This window comes from Hemitrygon akajei, chromosome 1 (genome assembly GCF_048418815.1).
Source record: "Hemitrygon akajei chromosome 1, sHemAka1.3, whole genome shotgun sequence".
NCBI classification, from domain to species: Eukaryota; Metazoa; Chordata; class Chondrichthyes; order Myliobatiformes; family Dasyatidae; genus Hemitrygon; species Hemitrygon akajei.
Window position 1 is genome coordinate 45,374,007 of NC_133124.1, and position 18,115 is coordinate 45,392,121.

Below are 18,115 nucleotides of genomic sequence, written 5' to 3' on the forward strand. Positions count from 1 at the left end.
CCCTTACAGGAAACCTAAAGAATAGACAAAAGAAGATTGGACACTTTGTTTAGAGCTGGAGTAACTAATTAGGACACTGCTTGAAATCACATTACTGTTAATTATGCATATAGAAAATAGTTGCTAAGCATTAGTAGTAAATCATATGTAAAACATTTTTTGTGCAGAACAGCTTATTACTTAATATTTGGCCTTATAATCTATTTAGTGGAAATTTTCTTCTCTAAGCATCCCTTAACACCACCCATTTAATTGTGCATTTATCTTTGTTTTTGTTTTTTTTATGTTGTCAGTACGCAAATCTCTTAACTCTGTGTATATCTTATCTTCCTACACATTGTTTGCAATTACTTAACAACTGGGAATAAAATAATTAATTTTTGGCATTTGGCTTGCCCGTATGACTAAAGTGCTATATTTGTTATCATGTGGTTTAATAATACATACTGAAACTTTAAAATCATCAACAGACCATGGTTTGAAGGAGTAAAGTAAATGATTTAAAATGAGTAGATCATACATTTTCCACCATTGTGTTTTAATGTGATCATTTAGCTCACTGAAACTGGGAAGGAAAAGTGTTCTGGTTATGCATTTCACCAATATTTCTTTTAATACTGCATTCAGATTCCAAATTGAGGAGTGTGTCTTGTAAAATTAGAGGAATATGATAATTCTTCCAAGAAAAATATAGTTTAGATATACAATTGTACAAGTACAATACATACCCAGCATATTACTTTATAAAAGATTTCATCACATTATGTACACTAATTTAGTTGTGACAGATCATGAAACAACTGTAAATTAAAATTATTGTGCTTTATTTTTTTAAAACAATTGAAATGCCCACACTTTGTCCGTTTTCCATTTGCAAAATAAAACAAGTGATAAATTCTTTGAAATCAAGTTTTATAAATATTCACAAATCATAACTAAAAAAAATTGAATTTTAAGCAAAACTCTGATAGTAAAATAATAGACGTCTTACAACAAACCATGTTTTATAGGCAGTATTTCAGTATTTTTCCAAACCATTGGCTTAGATACTTTAAGTTGATCCATCAGCACTATGTTTACATTTATCAAGTATATATACTCCAAGACAAGTGGAAGTACCGCCCAATGTGGCTGTGGCATCATTATCATAATGTGCAATGGTAGGAGACTTTTGAACCATACTGTAGTACATGTACCTCAGGTGAGGATGTCATTAGAGGAACATCAAGGCACTTCCGCAAACAAACTCTTGTCTTCGAGTACATCTTATTAGTATTTCATGTAAAAAATACAACTACAGGCTTTTAAAACGACTAACATATCATCAGTCATCCTTTGGAGAATCTTGCTGTGTTGATCTGAAGCTGTGTTTTGGCCTGTGTTCAGAGCCCTCTGCAGATAGACATTAAAATCCTTAGTAAAATTTGCCTGAGTATTACTTTCTGGTGAAGATCAAATAGCTCCAGTGTCCCTGTGAGTAATAATAGCCCACAGACATATCAAACTTTTATTTTCAGAAACAACATTGGGAAGGCTTAAGGTTCTGACGATGTATCAGTTAAGGATTGAAGCAGGGTTTTGTAGACAGCGGAGTTCATAAATCTTGGATAAGAGTCTCTGTGCATTAATGTGTAAATCTGAAGTTGTGCATCATCAAATGTATGAGGGGTAGGTTCAAGCATGTTTCTGTTGATGACCTCGCGGACTCTGGAATCAAGGCTGACCTAAATTTAGAATAATACAAAATAAGGACCAGCTCTTTCAAGTATAATGTGCGTTTTACATTAGCAAATGAAAAACTAGTTTTCAGAACACATTTCTGTAAAACTATATTACTGAAAAATTACTGGTAGAATGGAATACCTGAATAGAAAATGTATAACTATGCATCTGTTTGTTCTGTATAGAACAACCTACTAAGAGTAGACTTATTTAAAAGTTTGTTTTGGGACAGATTCACACATATATATTGCTGAGTTTTAGGTTCTCTGAGAAAACGTGCATTAGTTTATCTATTCTCAGAACCATTTCTGGTGCTTTTGTGTAACAACATTGTAAAAAGTGAAGTACTTAAAATTGCTGATTATGCAGGGATTTTGTCTCCTGGGGTGTCTTGGATCTGGGTTCACAGTATTTAAACGAGGGGCTGACTATTTAGAACTGAGATGGGGAAAACATTATTTATCAAGTATATATGAACTTCTGGAATTTTTTACCAAGAGGGTGGTAGAGGTTTTGTTGCTGAATATGTTCGAGACAAAAATTGTTAATTGTTTCATATTAAGAAATATGGGGTTGGGTTCAAAACTATCACTTAGATAAAGGATCAGCCATGATCTTACTGAAAACGAAAACAAATGGTAGGGCCAAATGGCTTAATCCTGCTGTTATTTTGTATGTTGTTTACCTTTTATAACAGTAGGCAAGACTTATTCAGCCTTGGTGGCATTCTTCCAGGTAATTAAAAATCACATGCGCAATCTCAATAAGAACACAAGTTAGTAATTATATATTATTAACATAAAAATAGACAAATGTTTCAACTGGACAATGAACAAGGAAGGATAGTATAAGACCAGAAGACATAGGAGCAGAATTCAGCCCATTAAGTCTGCTCCACAATTCCATCCTGACAGATTTCTTATTCCCCTTAATCCCATTCTCCTGCCTTCTTGCCTGTAACCTTTGATGCCCTGATCAATCAAGAACCTATCAACCTCTGCTTTAAATATACCCAATGGCTTGGCTTCCACAGATTCATTACCCTCTGACTTAAGAAATTCCTCTTCATCTCTGTTCTAAATGGATGTCCTTCTATTCTAAGGCTGTGCCATCTGGTCCTAGACTCCCTCACTACAGGAAACATCCTCCTCCCCACAACCACAACTCGTCCTTTTAGTACTCGATAAGTTTCAATGATATGCGCCCCCCCCCCCCCATTCTTCTGAATTCCAGTGTATTCAGGTCCAGATCCATCAAAAGATCTTCACATGTTAATCCTTTCATTCCCAGAATTGTTCTCGTGAGCCTCCTCTGGACCCTTTGCAATGCCATCACATCTTTTCTTAAGTAAGGGGCCCAAAAGTGTTCACAATACTCCAAGTTTGGTCTGACTAATGTCTTATAAAGCCTCAGTATTACATCCTTGCTTTTATATTCTAGTCCTCTTGAATTGAATATGAACATTGCATTTCCCTTCCATGCCATCGACTCAACCTGCAAGATAACATTTAGGGAATCCTTCACTAGAACTCCCAACTCCCTTTGAACCTCTGAGTTTTGAATTTTCTCCCCATTTAGAAAATAGTCTACTTCTTTATTCCTTCTACCAAAGTGCATGATCATACACTTCCCTATACTATATTCCTTTTGCCACTTTTTGTATAATCTTCAAACGCCCAAAAAGCCATCAATTCCATATTCCAAATCATTAGCATAATGTGAAAAGAAGCAGTCCCATCACTGATGCCGGCGGAACACCACTAGTCACTGGCAGCCAACCAGGAAAGGCCCCGTTTACCCCTCCCCTCCACTTGTCTCCTGCCAGTCAACCAATCTTCTATCCATGCTGGTATCTTTCTTGTAATACAATCGGCTCTTATCTTGTTAAGCAGCCTCATGTGCGGAACCTTGTCAGAAGCCTTCTGAAAATCCAAGTATACAACTTCCAATGACTCTCTTTTGTCTATCTTGCTTGTTATTTCCTCAAAGAACTCCAACACTTTTGTCAGACAAGATTACCCCTTAAGGAGACCATGCTGACTTTGCCTATTTTATTATGTGCCTCCATGTACCACGAAACTTTATCCTTAGTAATGGACTCCTACATCTTCACAACCACTAAAGTCAGTGTAGTTTCCTTTCTTCTGCCTCCCTCTCTTCTTAAACAGTGGAGTGACATTTGCAATTTTCCAGTCCTCTGGAACCATTCTGGAACTTGAACAATCATTTTAATGCCTCTATTATCTTTTCAGCTACTTCTTTCAGAACCCTGGAGTACAGTCCAACTGACCTAAGTGACTTACCTATCTTCAGACCTTTCAGCTTCACAAGCACCTTCTTAGTAATTTCAACTGCACTCACTTCTGCAAGCTGACACTCTCTAATATCTGGCGTATTGCTAATGTCTTCCACAGTGAAGAATGATGCAAAATGCTTTTAGGTTTGTCTGTCATTTCTTTGACCCACGTTACTACCTCTCCTGTGTCATTTTCCAATGGTCCAATATCCACTCCGAACTCTTCTATTCCTAATATATCTGAAAAGGTCTTGTGGTATCCTCTTACATTATTAGTTAGCTTACCTTCCTGTTTCATTCTTTCTCTCCCTGTGGCTTGTTTAGCTGCCTTTGATGGGTTTTTGAAACCTTCGCAATTGTCTAAATTCCCACTAAATTTTGCTCTATTATATGCCCTTTCTTTCTTGCTTTCATGGTGTTTTTGACTTCCCTTGTCAGCTATGGTTGCATTATCCTCTCTTTAGCATACTTCTTCATCTTTGGGATGTATAGTATCTATCCTGCACATTCTAAATTGCCCCCAATAACTCAGGCCATTGCTGCTCTGCCCTCATCACTGCTTGTATACCCTTCCAATAAACTTGGCCCAGCTCCTCTCTCATGCCTATGTAATGCCCTTTACTCCAGTGGAATACTGATATATCTGACTTTATCCTCTCCCTCTCTATCCTATTATGATCACCGCCTCCTAAGGATCTGGTTCATTACACAATGCCCTAATCAAATCTGGTTCGTTACACAATGCCCAATCCAGAATTGCTTTACCCCTGATGAAGGGTCTCGGCCCAAAACGTCGACAGCGAGTCCTGACGAAGGGTCTCGGCCCGAAACGTCGACAGCGCTTCTCCCTATCGATGCTGCCTGGCCTGCTGTGTTCCATCAGCATTTTGTGTGTGTTGTTGTTTGAATTTCCAGCATCTGCAGATTTCCTGGTGTTTGCTTTACCCCTAGTGGGCTCAATAACAAGGAGCTCTAAAAAGGCATCTCATAGACATTCTACAAATTCCACCTCTTGGAATCCAGCGCCAAGCTGATTTTCCCAGTGTACCTGCATATTGAAATGCCCTATCATTATTGCAACATTGCCCATTTTACATGCAATACCTTTCCTATCACTCATTTAAATTTGTACCCCTCATCCTGGCCGTTGTTTAGCAACTTGTATATAACTACCATCATGTCCTTTTACCCTTGCAGTTTCTTAAATCTACCCACAAGAATTCTCCTTCTTCTGATTCTATGTCACCTCTTTCTGAGAATATGATTTTGTTTTGTTTTCACCAACAGAGCTACCTCCCCCTGTCTGCCTACTTCTCTGTCCTTGTGTGTACCCTTGGATGTTAAGCTCCCAACTATGATCTTTTTCCAGCCACAACTCAGTGATGCCCACAGCGGCATACCTGTCAATCTCTAACTGCACTGCAAGATAATCTATTCCGTGTACTACGTGCATTTAAATATAACACCTTCCATCCTGTATTCAGCACCCTTTTTGTTTTTGTCCCCATGTTATACTTCAACTCATCCCACTGACTGCTACTTTGCCTTATAATCTGCCTGTTCTTCCTCACAGTCCCACTACACACTGCATCTACTTGCAGAGCAACTGCTCCATCCTTCTCTCCAAGTTAGTTTAAATCCTCCTTAACCGCTCTAGCGAACCTGCCTGCAAGGATATTGGTTCCCATCAGATTCAATGAGTAACCCATCTTTTAGTACAGGTTATACCTTCCCCATAAGAGATCCCAAAAATCTGAAACAATGCCCCTGCACTAAATCTTCAACCACGCACAGTATTCATCTGCCAAATCATCCTATTCTTACTCTCACTGGCATATGGCACAAGTGGCAATCCAGAGATTATTACCACGGATGCCTTAAGCTTTCTACTTAACTCCCTATATTCCCTCTTTAGGACCTCCTCCCTTTTTACCTACTTACTTTGTTGATACCAATATGTACTGCGACTTCCAGCCACTCACTCTCCCATTTAGAAAGCTGTGGACCTGAGCTGAGACACTCCTGACTCTGGGACATAGGAGACTCTTTCACATCTACAGAATCTCCTGTCTGCTTCTCTAAGTATGGAATCCTCTATCAATATTGCACTCCTCTTCTCCCTCCTCCCCATTTGAGTCACAGACTCAGCGCCTTCTCACATCCTGCTAGAGGAGCAATTCACTATCGTGCCTAGCCAGAAAACTGATCAAATTGGCTTTCTTCTTCTAACTCATCACCACCCCCACCCCCACCACCAACAGTATCCAAAATGGTATACCTGATGTTGAGGGAACAGCCATGGCCACAGGGATACGCTGTACTGGCTGCCTATCCCCTTTCCTCCTCCTGACGGTCACCTAGCTAACATGTGCCCTGCACCTTACGTGTACAGTAGCTGCCTCCCTGTATGTGCTGCCGATTAACCTTCAGCCTCCTGAATGATTCGAGTTCATCCAGTTCCAGCTCCAGTCCTTAACATAATCTGAAAGAAGCTGTGGCTGGATGCACTTCTTGCAGGGGTAGATGTCAGGGACTATGGAGGTCTCCCTGCCTTCCCACATTCCGCAAGAGGAACATTCCACTATCCTGCCTGGCATACCCTCTGCTCTAAATCCGCAATAAGAAAGAAAGAAAAATTGAATGAAAAAATAGGACTATTTTTCAGGAGCAGGATTGTGATAGAAATAAAATTGAAGAAATAGGTGATAGAAAGTGTATGGCTATATTTAACGATGTTGAAAACTCCACCACAATAATGCGGGTCAAAGCGAGAATTCTGATAGGTAGCAGCGATGCACCGAAAATTTCTGTAGTAATAACATTGTGACTGGGAGTGGAATCAGGAGTCGTGGTGACTGTAGGCATAAGAAGGTGAGAGGTATTATAGATGTGGGACAGGGAAATGGACAGGAATTCAATATAGATCATCGATGCAAATGTAGCAGAAGACACATTAAGTATTCTGATAAAGCTTGAAAATTAGATTTTGAAGGCTAATCATCTATACCATATTACCACAGATTTTTTTTGCAGCAGTAACTGAAGAATTAAATACATTGTGATTAAAGCTTTCGCACCATATAGAGACAGGTTGGTTATATCTTATACTGTGCTTGCATTCACTCCTAATTATTGAAACTGCATATACGAGTTTGTACCTATTCAAGTGTGGGGTCATACACAATAGATTAATTCTGAAAACTAAGTATGTGAAATCTTAATTTTCAAGGCATAACACTAAAGCTTTGACATTGAATAATTGTCAGTTATTGAGAACCTCATAAGTATTGTTTAGACAATCTTCACATGAAATAGAAGCACTTCGATCACACAAGATCATTGGACATCTCTTATACACAAAATAAACATAAAACATGCAATTCACAGAATATTTTTTTCTGATACAAGGTGATCCTTTAAAGACTTTGTGGTTACCAATACAGATTTTCAATTCAAATCCAACCACAGGTACTGTATATAGAGATTCCAACAGCAATGAAGTTTAGCCCATCCTTCATAACATCATATCTCTGAGTTAAATTGCATGAACGAATTACTGCTTTTCTTGTAGAAAAAATGTAAAAATGGTGAGCAAGTGGTAAGGGCAATTTGTGTCAGAAAATAGTGTCAGCTCCTTATATTAAGGAATTGGAACACAATCACCATTTAATAAGTGGGGACTACAGGCAGGATATCATGTCGCCCTTGATTACGGATCTATATAATGTAAAATCAGGACTATAGTTTCACTTCAAAAGATACTTATTCCTATCTCAATGTATACTATTTTGGTTAAACATGTAATGACAAATATAGGGATTTTTTTTAAATTTCTAATATATCATGATCCTTTTTTTTTCTCTTTGTACTGATGGTTTATCATCCTCTTAAGAGTGGTTTGGTTATGTGTCCTAATCTATTCCTCATTAGACATGTCAACTTTGATATATTAAACTCTTTTCTCAATTACATTTACTTTTTTTTTGTTCTAACCCTTGATGATATTCCATTAATGGTTTCATGAAGATGAGTGGATTTATCCACATAATTTCCTTCTGACCAGATCTAGCCATAGTATAGGATATATATTACAATGGTACTGTTTTGGGACTATAAAGAAAACTGGATTATTTTCAAAAAGAGCATTTTTAAAGATAATTTCCATACTTTTGTAGAATGTGCAATAATTGAGTGTAAAAGATTATTGAATCTCTAGGTAACAGTGTCAACATGACTCATCCTGTAATATGTTCACACCCAACTACTAAGAATAAACAACCAGAAACCTGAAGCTTGCAATCTATCTTGTGGTTCTTTTGCAGTTGATACCATTAGGAATATAACAAATAACACTACTATATATTAAATGTTATGATCCATATTTTGCAGTCAATAATGAACAAATGCTGACAGATACCCATAGAATGTTCACACTGTATGTCCATGTTTACTGTTACTGAGAGTCTTTATACATTAGATCTCCTCCAGAGCCCTCTAGAGGAGATTTGTGAAGCATCTGAATATAACTTAAGGAATTCTAGTTTTATTACATGCTTATATTGCAAATAATGGGAAATAGGAATAATGTCTTCTAATCTTCTAATTAAGCTGTGAATATGCTAGCCATATTTGTCAGGATTTATTATGGGTCACATCTTCATGATCTATAGATAAAAAGAAGCATTTTTAATTTTATAATTCAGCATTAGTTTGTGCAGTGTCATTGCTTCTGATAATATTCTTTTAAAAGATCAATTGGTTTATTCCCTGTACCTAAAAGGACCTGAGCGACTGGCGTCCTGTCGCACTTGTCTCAATAATAAGCAGATGCTTTGAGAAGCTGGTCAAGGACTACATGTGTAGCATGTTACCACCCACAATGGACCCCCTACAATTTGCCTGCTGACACAATCGACCAACAGACAACGCAATAGCCACAGTTCTGCACACCATCATTACACATGTGGAGAAGAAGGATGCTTATGTGAGAATGCTGTTCTTGGACTACAGTTCAGCATTCAACACCATAATTCCCTTCAGACTCGACAAGAAACTCAGAGACCTCGGCCTTCACCCTGCCTTGTGTAGCTGGATCCTGGACTTACTGTCGATTGCTGACAGGTGGTAAGAGTGGGCTCCCTCACCTCCGCCCCTCTCACCCTCAACACAGGAGCCCCTCAGGGCTGTGTACTAAGGCCCCTCCTTTACTCTCTGTATACCCATGACTGTGTTGCCACCCACAGCTCCAATATGCTAATTAAATTTGCTGACAACACTACACTGATTGGCCTGATCTCAAATAATAACGAGGCAGCCTACAGAGAGCAAGTCATCACCCTGACACAGTGGTGTCAAGAAAACAACCTCTCCCTCAATGTCGCAGAAACAAAGGAGCTGGTTGTGAATTACAGGAGGAATGCAGACAGGCTAATCACTATTGACATCAGTGGATCTGGGGTTGAGAGGGTGAACAGCTTAATGTTCCCTGGTTTAAACATCACCGAGAATCTCATGTGGTGTGTACATATCGACTGTGTGTGGTGAAAAAGGCACAACAGCGCCTCAGACGGTTGAAGAAGTTTGGTATGGGCCCCCAAAATCCTAAGAACTTACTATAGGGGCACGATTGAGAGCATCCTAACTGGCTGCATCACTGCCTGGTATGGGAATGTACTTCCCTCAATCGCAGGACTCTGCAGAGAGTGGTTTGGACAGCCCAGCGCATCTGTAGATGTGAATTTCCCATGATTCAGGGCATTTACAAGGACAGGTGTGTAAAAAAGGGCCCGTAGGATCATTGGGGACCCAAGCCATCTCAACTATAATCTATTCCAGTTGCTACCTTCCGGGAAGTGGTACCGCAGCATAAAAGCCAGGATTAACAGGCTCCGGGACAGCTTCTTCCACCAGGCCATCAGACTGATTAATTCATGCTGATACAATTGTATTTCTATGTTACACTGACTATCCTGTTGTACTTAACATTAATTATGAATTCCTATAAATTGCACATTGCACATTTGAAAGGAGACGTAACGTAAAGATTTTTACTCCTCATGTATTTGATGGATGTAAGTAATACAGACAATGCACTTCAGTATTTTCTTAACAGCTGTGCAAGTACAGAAGGAAATCAGCCTAAGATGTACTTTCACGTCTTGTCTCTAGGTAAAGAATAGTAACCAAGCTATTCTAACTGTATCTGAATATGTCAATACCACACAAATTCTATCTGAAAAACTGGAATTTACCTGCTTCTCCTCAGACTGTTAGAATGGATAAATTTTAAAAATATATATTAGAACCATGTGAATTAAAAATAATATTTTTCAGATAGACTTGGTTTTCTGGAGCAACGTGTTTTAAACAATGACCGGGGTAATCTGCGTAGATAATCTGTGGCAACATTTTATATAGAAACAGCTTTCAAAGGAATAGTAAGTGTTGATTATAAGAATCCTCATCTTTACTCCCTCACACCCACATATTTTTCAACCGGTTTGAATTTGGTTCCGTTATTTTCTCAGCTATGGTTAAAACCTATTTACCAACCATTTATTTTTCCAGGCAGTTGTAGTTGTGATGCACCTACTCCCTGCAAGAAGTAAAATCTGCCCAAAAACTGGAGCACTAACAAATACTGTGATTTTAAATAGGTAGGAAATTGACTGAAAGAAAAAGAACCTTATGCCCAAAAAATCATTAGAACAGTTTTCACCCTTATGTACAAACACAAAATTACAGAGTTTGTGACAGACTCCCATCTGACAGAAGGCCCTCTCATTGATTGTGCCCAAAATGTGTAGGCCAGTGTTCTGATGGTCTCTGACTGACTCAGAAATGATCATCAGCATAAACTAATGTGTGCACATTTTAAGCAGATGTGCACATTAAAATAAGTGCAAATGGACTTTCTTTCCTATTGAATTGTTGTGACATAAGAGGACATGCAGCCTATTTTTTGTATTCATTTGCATCTGCCTGTACTTTTTCCCCTCGATGTTTTCCAGATTATTATTTTTCCAAATGTTTTCCTAATTCCTTTCAAAAGACTTATTAACACTACTTATTAAGGCATGTCAGGCAGTGAGCTCCTTGAGGTGAAACATTTTCTGTCTAAAACAAATATTTCTTCATCTCTCTTGTGTATTTCTTCATCACTTTGAATCAATGTTCTATGATCCTGGGGCCATTCACTAATTGTAGAAAATTATATTTACCCATTCTAAACCATTACATCACTATTTCTACACCTCTTCTCAGTATTTAGATTATATCATTGATCTGCCTAATTACAAAAGTACATTTTTGGATTATTATGTGCACTTATAAGTATTCTGATGAGCACTTGGTTTCCATGATAGTATATTTTACTTAAATACTCCCAAAATGATTAATGTAACATGAACTCACCTCTTTAAGTGAAAGGATGGATATATAATCCTCATATATTAACCTTGCTTTCTCTTCCACAATATTTTTGTTGACTTCTTTCTTAAGGTCCTCACAGGCCAGCCAGAACAACATATTCTCCTCACTGTACTCTGTTCGTAAAAATTCTCGGAATGCATTTCTTCCTGCAGGACTTTTCATTAACTTGTCAAAAGACTGTCCCCAGGATTGCACTTCTTCAAGTGTTGGCTTTGGACTGTATTAGCAAAGTCATAAAGAAGGAAGCAATGGTTAACTCAAGGAAACCTTTGTATGAACATTCCAGCAAACATCCTGAAATTCAAAGACAGCATTTTAAATGAAAACATATAAAAACACCTTTTACATCTACACAGTTGATTTCATAAGTAGCTTACCAAATTGTAGTTTTATTAAATTCACACAGAAGGAATATTCTGAACTGGGTCCAATTGACTAATTTCTTCCTATCTCAGAACCTGCTGAATTGTTAGAGTTCTTCCTGTTTTGTTGTCTGGCAGATCTCAGGTTTAATTTTATTCTTATTGATGGATGTGCCTTCAGAACCCAAGTCCTAAACTCTGGAATTCTATTCCTAGACCTCTCTGCTTCTCCTTCATCTTATAAGAAGATCCCAACCATCTGCCCTAATAACTATGTGGCTCGGTGTTAGGCTTGATTGATAATGGTCTGTGAAGCACCTTGGGATCTTTTACTGTATTAAAGACACCATATAAATATCAAGGGATGTTTAATCAATGTAATACATTGAACTGAAAGAAAATGCATTCAACAGAAATATCTTGAGTGAACACAGAGTATACATACTCTAAGTCAGATTAGGTACAAAAATAATAGCTGATATGTTTGCAAAATAAATACAATTAGATGATAATTATGCCAGGAAAGTAATGGGTCATGATAAAGACTCAACCCTCTACTGTTTAACAAAGTAGTTTTCATTCAATATTAGAAGATGAACTTTGCTCATTTCATCAAACCAATGTCCACAAATGTTGCTCTGGCATCTCTGTATGCAGTGGCTGTGAAATTTGTCACAACGTATGTAATTACAAACTTCAGTGGCTAGTATAATCCAAGAACATCAATTTCTCCAGTATTTGTAACACAGTAAAAGGTTCAAAATTGCTCTTGGTGCATTATTAAACAAAATTTCTCACTGAGTTGACTAAGGAGATACTAAGACTCAGTCTAATTCCAGAGTTTAGGACTTTGAGTTTTGAAGGAATAACGATCAATGAGGAAAGAATTAAAATCAGAGAATTGCCAAACACCTAAAAAAAAATGTTCAAGGGGATGGATTTTAAGGACAGTCAAATTGGGAAAGAGTAGTGGAAAGATTTAAGGAGGGAATTCCAGACATGACTTCAACTGAAATATTGACAGCTGATAGCAGAGCAATTAAATTCAGGGATGAGCAGAAATGGAGGGAAACAAACATACTAAGGCACTGTAGAGCTGGAGAAGGTCACGGGGTGAGCATGTGTTCATGGAAAGATTTTTTGAAAAGTGAAAAACTTAAGATCCAGGCATTGTCGAATCGCAAATCAACATAGTGCCACTAACTTAATAGTGGCGGGACTTTGCCTGAGTCAGGGCATGAACATCAGTGTTTTGGATGATTATGGGCAGTAGTCCAAAGGGTCAAAGGCTGGAATGTATTGGTAAGGTACAGTCTACAAAGAACGTAATGAAAGAAGGATGCAGTAGCAATTTAGCTGAAGTAGGAGTATTTCCTTCTTAGAAATCAGCCTCTCCTGCAAAATTCTGTTCTGACGTTTTACAATTAGATAAATTTGTGGATGATTTGTGATCTAACTTTATATATCTGTCTTTGCACCATATTCTTTAAAACCACTGGTTAATAAAAATCCATCAAACATATTAATGACTCACCTGGAATGGATTCTCATTTGGAGTAGTAAGTTTCAAACTTCTACAAACCTTAACAGGTAGCTGTATTTCCTAATTTATTTCTTTAAAGGACTGGCTCTAATTTTTAGACTGTCCTCTAAACATAGACTGCTCAACTAATGAAAGTAGTTTCTATCTACCCAACTCCCTTGAAATCTTCACTCATATCCAATTTCTAAGAGATATATCGCTAATTAGTTTAGTTGTTCATTTTAGTTTAACTCATAAGTGAAGGTGTTTATATGAGAATTCAAAATTAAACACTAATGAAGACACAAAGTAAGCATATTGTACATGTTCTTAACTCTCAGAAAATCACTTCTGTTTATACCATCCCTTTAATGGAGGAAAACATTTCAATGCACACAACTGAGGATTTTTCTGCTTGGATTCCCCAGAGGATTAAAATAGAGGTATGCAAATGATCCCTTGGAAGCTCATTTTCTCCATGTATTCAGTGGTGAATACTAAACCAATGTGCTCAGATCAATTATTAAAAAATCAAAAATAGTTAATGCCTTCAATATCAATGAAATAAAGCTCCTAGACAGGTTAATGAACATTTAAAAAATAAATTTTACAGTCATTATGCTAGAGTATTCTGACAAAACATTTAAAAGATTGTGTAGGATGAGGTTTTATTTTTGTGCTCCAACAGAAAAAACATGAACATTTGAAGCAACATAAAACAGAAACCATTAAAAAAAACAAATTGAAACCAATATTTTGGTAGATTGATTATGAGAAATAACTAAAATGTTATGTATGTGCTAGCAAGTTGGTTAGCAGCCACATTGAAAAGACCCAAACTTATTTTTTTCTAAATTTGTTTCCAGTAAGAAATGTTCTAACTAGATTTCCTAAGATTTCTGATGAATGGGAAAATCTAGAAATGCACAGGAAACTTGGTGAGGAATGAGAGAAAGTGCAGTCAGGAAACAGGTGATATTAGGAAGAGGTAGACTGCTTGCAGGTGCAGAAGAGATTGAAGGTGGGACAGACAATGGTGGGGGGAAGACTTGTGTTTTCTTACAGCACATTCAAATCATTAGTTGTGTTTTTTCAATCAATTCAGCAGAGCAATGAAAAAGCACTGCAGAAATTAATTTCAGAGCAGTTATATAAATTGACTTTGGAAGTATCAGACTTCACGCTCTTTGGCATTGCCTATCGTGCAGCATGATGGAAGTGGAGAGTAGATCTGCCACGGATAATCCCAGATTTATTGTTAACTTTTGGCTGTCATGATGGTTGCAGCAAGGGCATGCAAGGATGTTACTTTCCCTCATAAAGGAGGAAGAAGTTTGCACCTACACAAAGATTACATAGCTGGGGTGTTACTAAATGGCAGAAAGAAGAGTGTGGAAGTATATTTAGGCATGGATATAACTGCTTTGCAGATGCTCTCGTACCACTTAATCAGAGTATCAGAGCCGAGAAGAGCAAGAAATTCACTTTACTGGGTATGGGATTATGATCCTGGTAGGGGTTTTCAGTGACATTTGGAGGTTGGGTTAAGAAACTCAGTTCTAGAAGTTTTAATAATTAGGAATGAGAACTCATGGTTGTGAAAGATCAGCAGGCTTCTGAGTTTGTTGGGGAGTGAGGGGGGGTGGCAGGGTGGTTAGTACTATGGAGGAAGCAGGTACTTAAGTAATTTAAAGGAAGCACCTGAGTCAGTGTCCCTTTCACGGGCTGGAATCTGCTCAGGAATACCTCACTAAATCATAATGAGGCAGTGCTACCATTATTCAGCAAAGAGTGTTCTTCTGTGGGCATGTTATGGAACCACACAAGTTAATTTCTCCCAGGAAGGCGCTAAGTGAGCATGAATATCATTAAACATGTCATCAATGTAAGGGTGAAAATGCCTGGGCAAGGTCTTGGCAGAGGCCCATATTGACTCGGAAACCATCACAACAATGTGCCACTTTAAAACAAACTTATTTTCATATACAAGCGCTGAAAAAGAAACAGTGCCACTAGATTGAAGTTCCAGGCAATCATTCATTGTTAAAGACAACTGGCCAGAATATAATCATACCCTGATTTGGATTCTGCAGATTTCAGTACATTTGACAGTGAAGTTAGAAAGGAAAAAAATATTATCTCTCTATTTATCATTCCATACAGTAGCGTTGACTTTCCACACACGCCTCTTCATTAACCTTTGTTCAGGAACCACTAATTAGCCTGGACCATTATGAGCAGAATGCTATTTAAGTCAAAAAAATTCTTGAAACACAGAATGTGAAAATATAATTGAATCATTCTCTCTTCTATTCAATACATGGAATGTAGATTACTTACCTCATCAATATATTTCAATATTTCAATATCCTGAATACAGTAACCGGTTTCTCTAATGCCTTATTTGTATTGGTTATTTAGTGATGCCCTGGAAACAGCAGATTCCCCAGAGCATCAATAAAATAAACTTGTGTATCTGAATACAAGGTTTATTGAGGAAGTTGGTGAAAAGTAAATACATTTTATCAAAGTAAATAAGTTCATCCATATAAATAAATCTGTAGGTTTGACTGAGATGAAATTTTTTAACAGAAGATGTTTACATGAGATTTTACTGAGATAATATTTTACCAATGATTTAAGTTAAGATTTTTATTCCCTCCTTTTATTGGAAACTTCAACTAATTAAAAATCAGGGATTTTTCAAATCAACATAATTTCAGACTGAATATTAACTTAATCTGTGTCTGACATTAGATGGTAACTGTTCTGCTCAGTAAGCATTTTGATTGGTCTTTCATAATGGTAAGGAAAACAAGGCAAGGTGACTTTTTACCTCAGTACTCAACTGTATACAAAAAAACGGAATATGTATGGCTTACTGTGTGTGTTGATATGAATGCCTTATTATTTTTTGCTGTTTATAACAATAATCACTTATTACGATACTAACCACAGTTTAGCTTCAGCAAGTGTAGACACTGGAAGTTATGTAACAACTGCCTATTACTGTGCTCAGTTCTGGTCGCCTCACTACAGGAAGGATGTGGAAACCACAGAAAGGGTGCAGAGGAGATTTACAAGGATGCTGCCAGGATTGGGGAGCATGCCTTATGAAGACAGGTTGAGTGAACTGGGCCTTTTCTCCTTGGAGTGACGGAGGATGAGAGGTGACCTGATAGAGATGTATAAGATGATGAGAGGCATTGATTGTGTGGATAGTCAGAGGCTTTTTCCCAGGGCTGAAATAGTTGCCACAAGAGGGCACAGCTTCAAGGAGCTTGGGAGTAGATACAGAGGAGATGTCAGGGGTAAGTTGTTGTTTTTAACGCAGAGAGTGATGAGTGCATGGAATGGGCTGCTGGCAACGGTAGTGGAGGCGGATACAATAAGGTTTTTTAAAAGACTTTTGGATAGGTACATGGAGCTTAGAAAAATAGAGGGTTATGGGTAACCGTAGTAACTTCTATGGTAGGGACATGTTCGGCAAAACTTTGTGGGCTGAAGGGCCTGTATTGTGCTGTAGGTTTTCTATGTTTCTATTTAATCTTGCTCTCCTACCTAACATTCCTCATCCACTCTAAACCCCACCCCTCATTTTGTAAAATTTTCTTTACCTTTGAGACCAATTTTAACAATTGCTGTCAACAGAAAATGGATAATAAAGGATGTTTGGAATAGCCTTTTTATCCTCCAACACTGTAAGTTAAAACTGACCATAGTTCACACCACTGCCTCACCTAGTTTAAGGTGCAATAATGAATTCACCTTTGAGTCTGCAACAAATAGCCTCACTGTGGTTAAAAAGATTAGCAAAGTTATAAAATGCATGATCAATTGCAAGTTGCTAGTACTAAAACAAATTGAGTGAACATCCTTGTTGCTATGAGCTTAGTTGTTTAACAAAAGAGTTGCAGTAGAACATTCAATGAAATTTCGTGTTACTAAGGGAGGAAGGTTGCACCAGAACAGAGAACTCCAGCTGGGAAAAAAGACCAAAAATAATATTTTGATGAAAAGACCTTAACAAACTAATCATCTCCTTATTATTTCATGATGCTGTATTCTTCTATCTACTTTGTTCACATTACAAGAAGGATGGGGTAGTTATTTCTGTCTACCATCTCTCAAAACTAATGGAGAGGCATTTCAGATGAGAAGTGTATAAATTGATCAGATCTCAACCACCTGATTTCTACCAGGACCTAAGTTAAACCCTACCCACTGCTTTCAATTACAACCCCCTACTTCAGCAACAAAATCACTGCTAACATGTTAACACCAGCAATCATTTCAATGGAAAGTGTATATCGGTTAAGAAATAACGTACCTTTCTTCACAGTTTGGCAGGCTTTCTCCTCTAGCTTCCTGAGACATTCTCCTTGCTCGTTCCTCATCTTCATTCCTAACAGTAAGACTGCAAGGTAGTAAATAAAATCATTTTATCTGGGTACAAATGTAAATGGCAATGGTGTGTTATTCACAAAAGAAATCTAGACTGATGAGCAGTAATCTTTTTGATTACTGAAAATAAGGATAGAGAGGAACCTCCAAAATATTTTCTCCAGTCTTGAATAGTGGTCACCAAAATCATTAGCAGATATTGTCAATATTATCCAGCTTAGATGATAATACCAAAAAAAAAACCTGGTTATATTTATCACCTGGCATAAGAATACAAAACTAGCCAATTTAAAAAAAAATTGTAATGTATGATTATCTTTCATGGCAAAAACAATTAGAAGTAAATTAATATATCTTCCCTACTTGTCAAATGATATC

At 37.5% G+C, this 18,115-nt stretch overlaps 1 protein-coding gene across 7 annotated transcripts in view; it reads right to left on the reverse strand.

Moving 5' to 3' along the window:
- Positions 1 to 807: 807 nt before the first annotated feature.
- The window catches only part of rgs20 (regulator of G protein signaling 20), a 212,746-nt gene continuing 195,438 nt past the window's right edge, over positions 808 to 18,115 (reverse strand). For 6 of the 7 annotated variants that reach the window (XM_073042333.1, XM_073042352.1, XM_073042379.1 and 3 more), the window contains 3 exons: positions 17,664 to 17,750; positions 11,432 to 11,666; positions 808 to 1,724 (listed from right to left, as the gene is read on the reverse strand). In XM_073042333.1, the coding sequence (XP_072898434.1) occupies positions 1,536 to 1,724; positions 11,432 to 11,666; positions 17,664 to 17,750 (511 nt within the window). In that variant the 3' untranslated portion in view covers positions 808 to 1,535. The remainder of the gene's footprint in view (positions 1,725 to 11,431; positions 11,667 to 17,663; positions 17,751 to 18,115) is intronic. The other variant, XM_073042342.1, reaches the window with a different exon arrangement.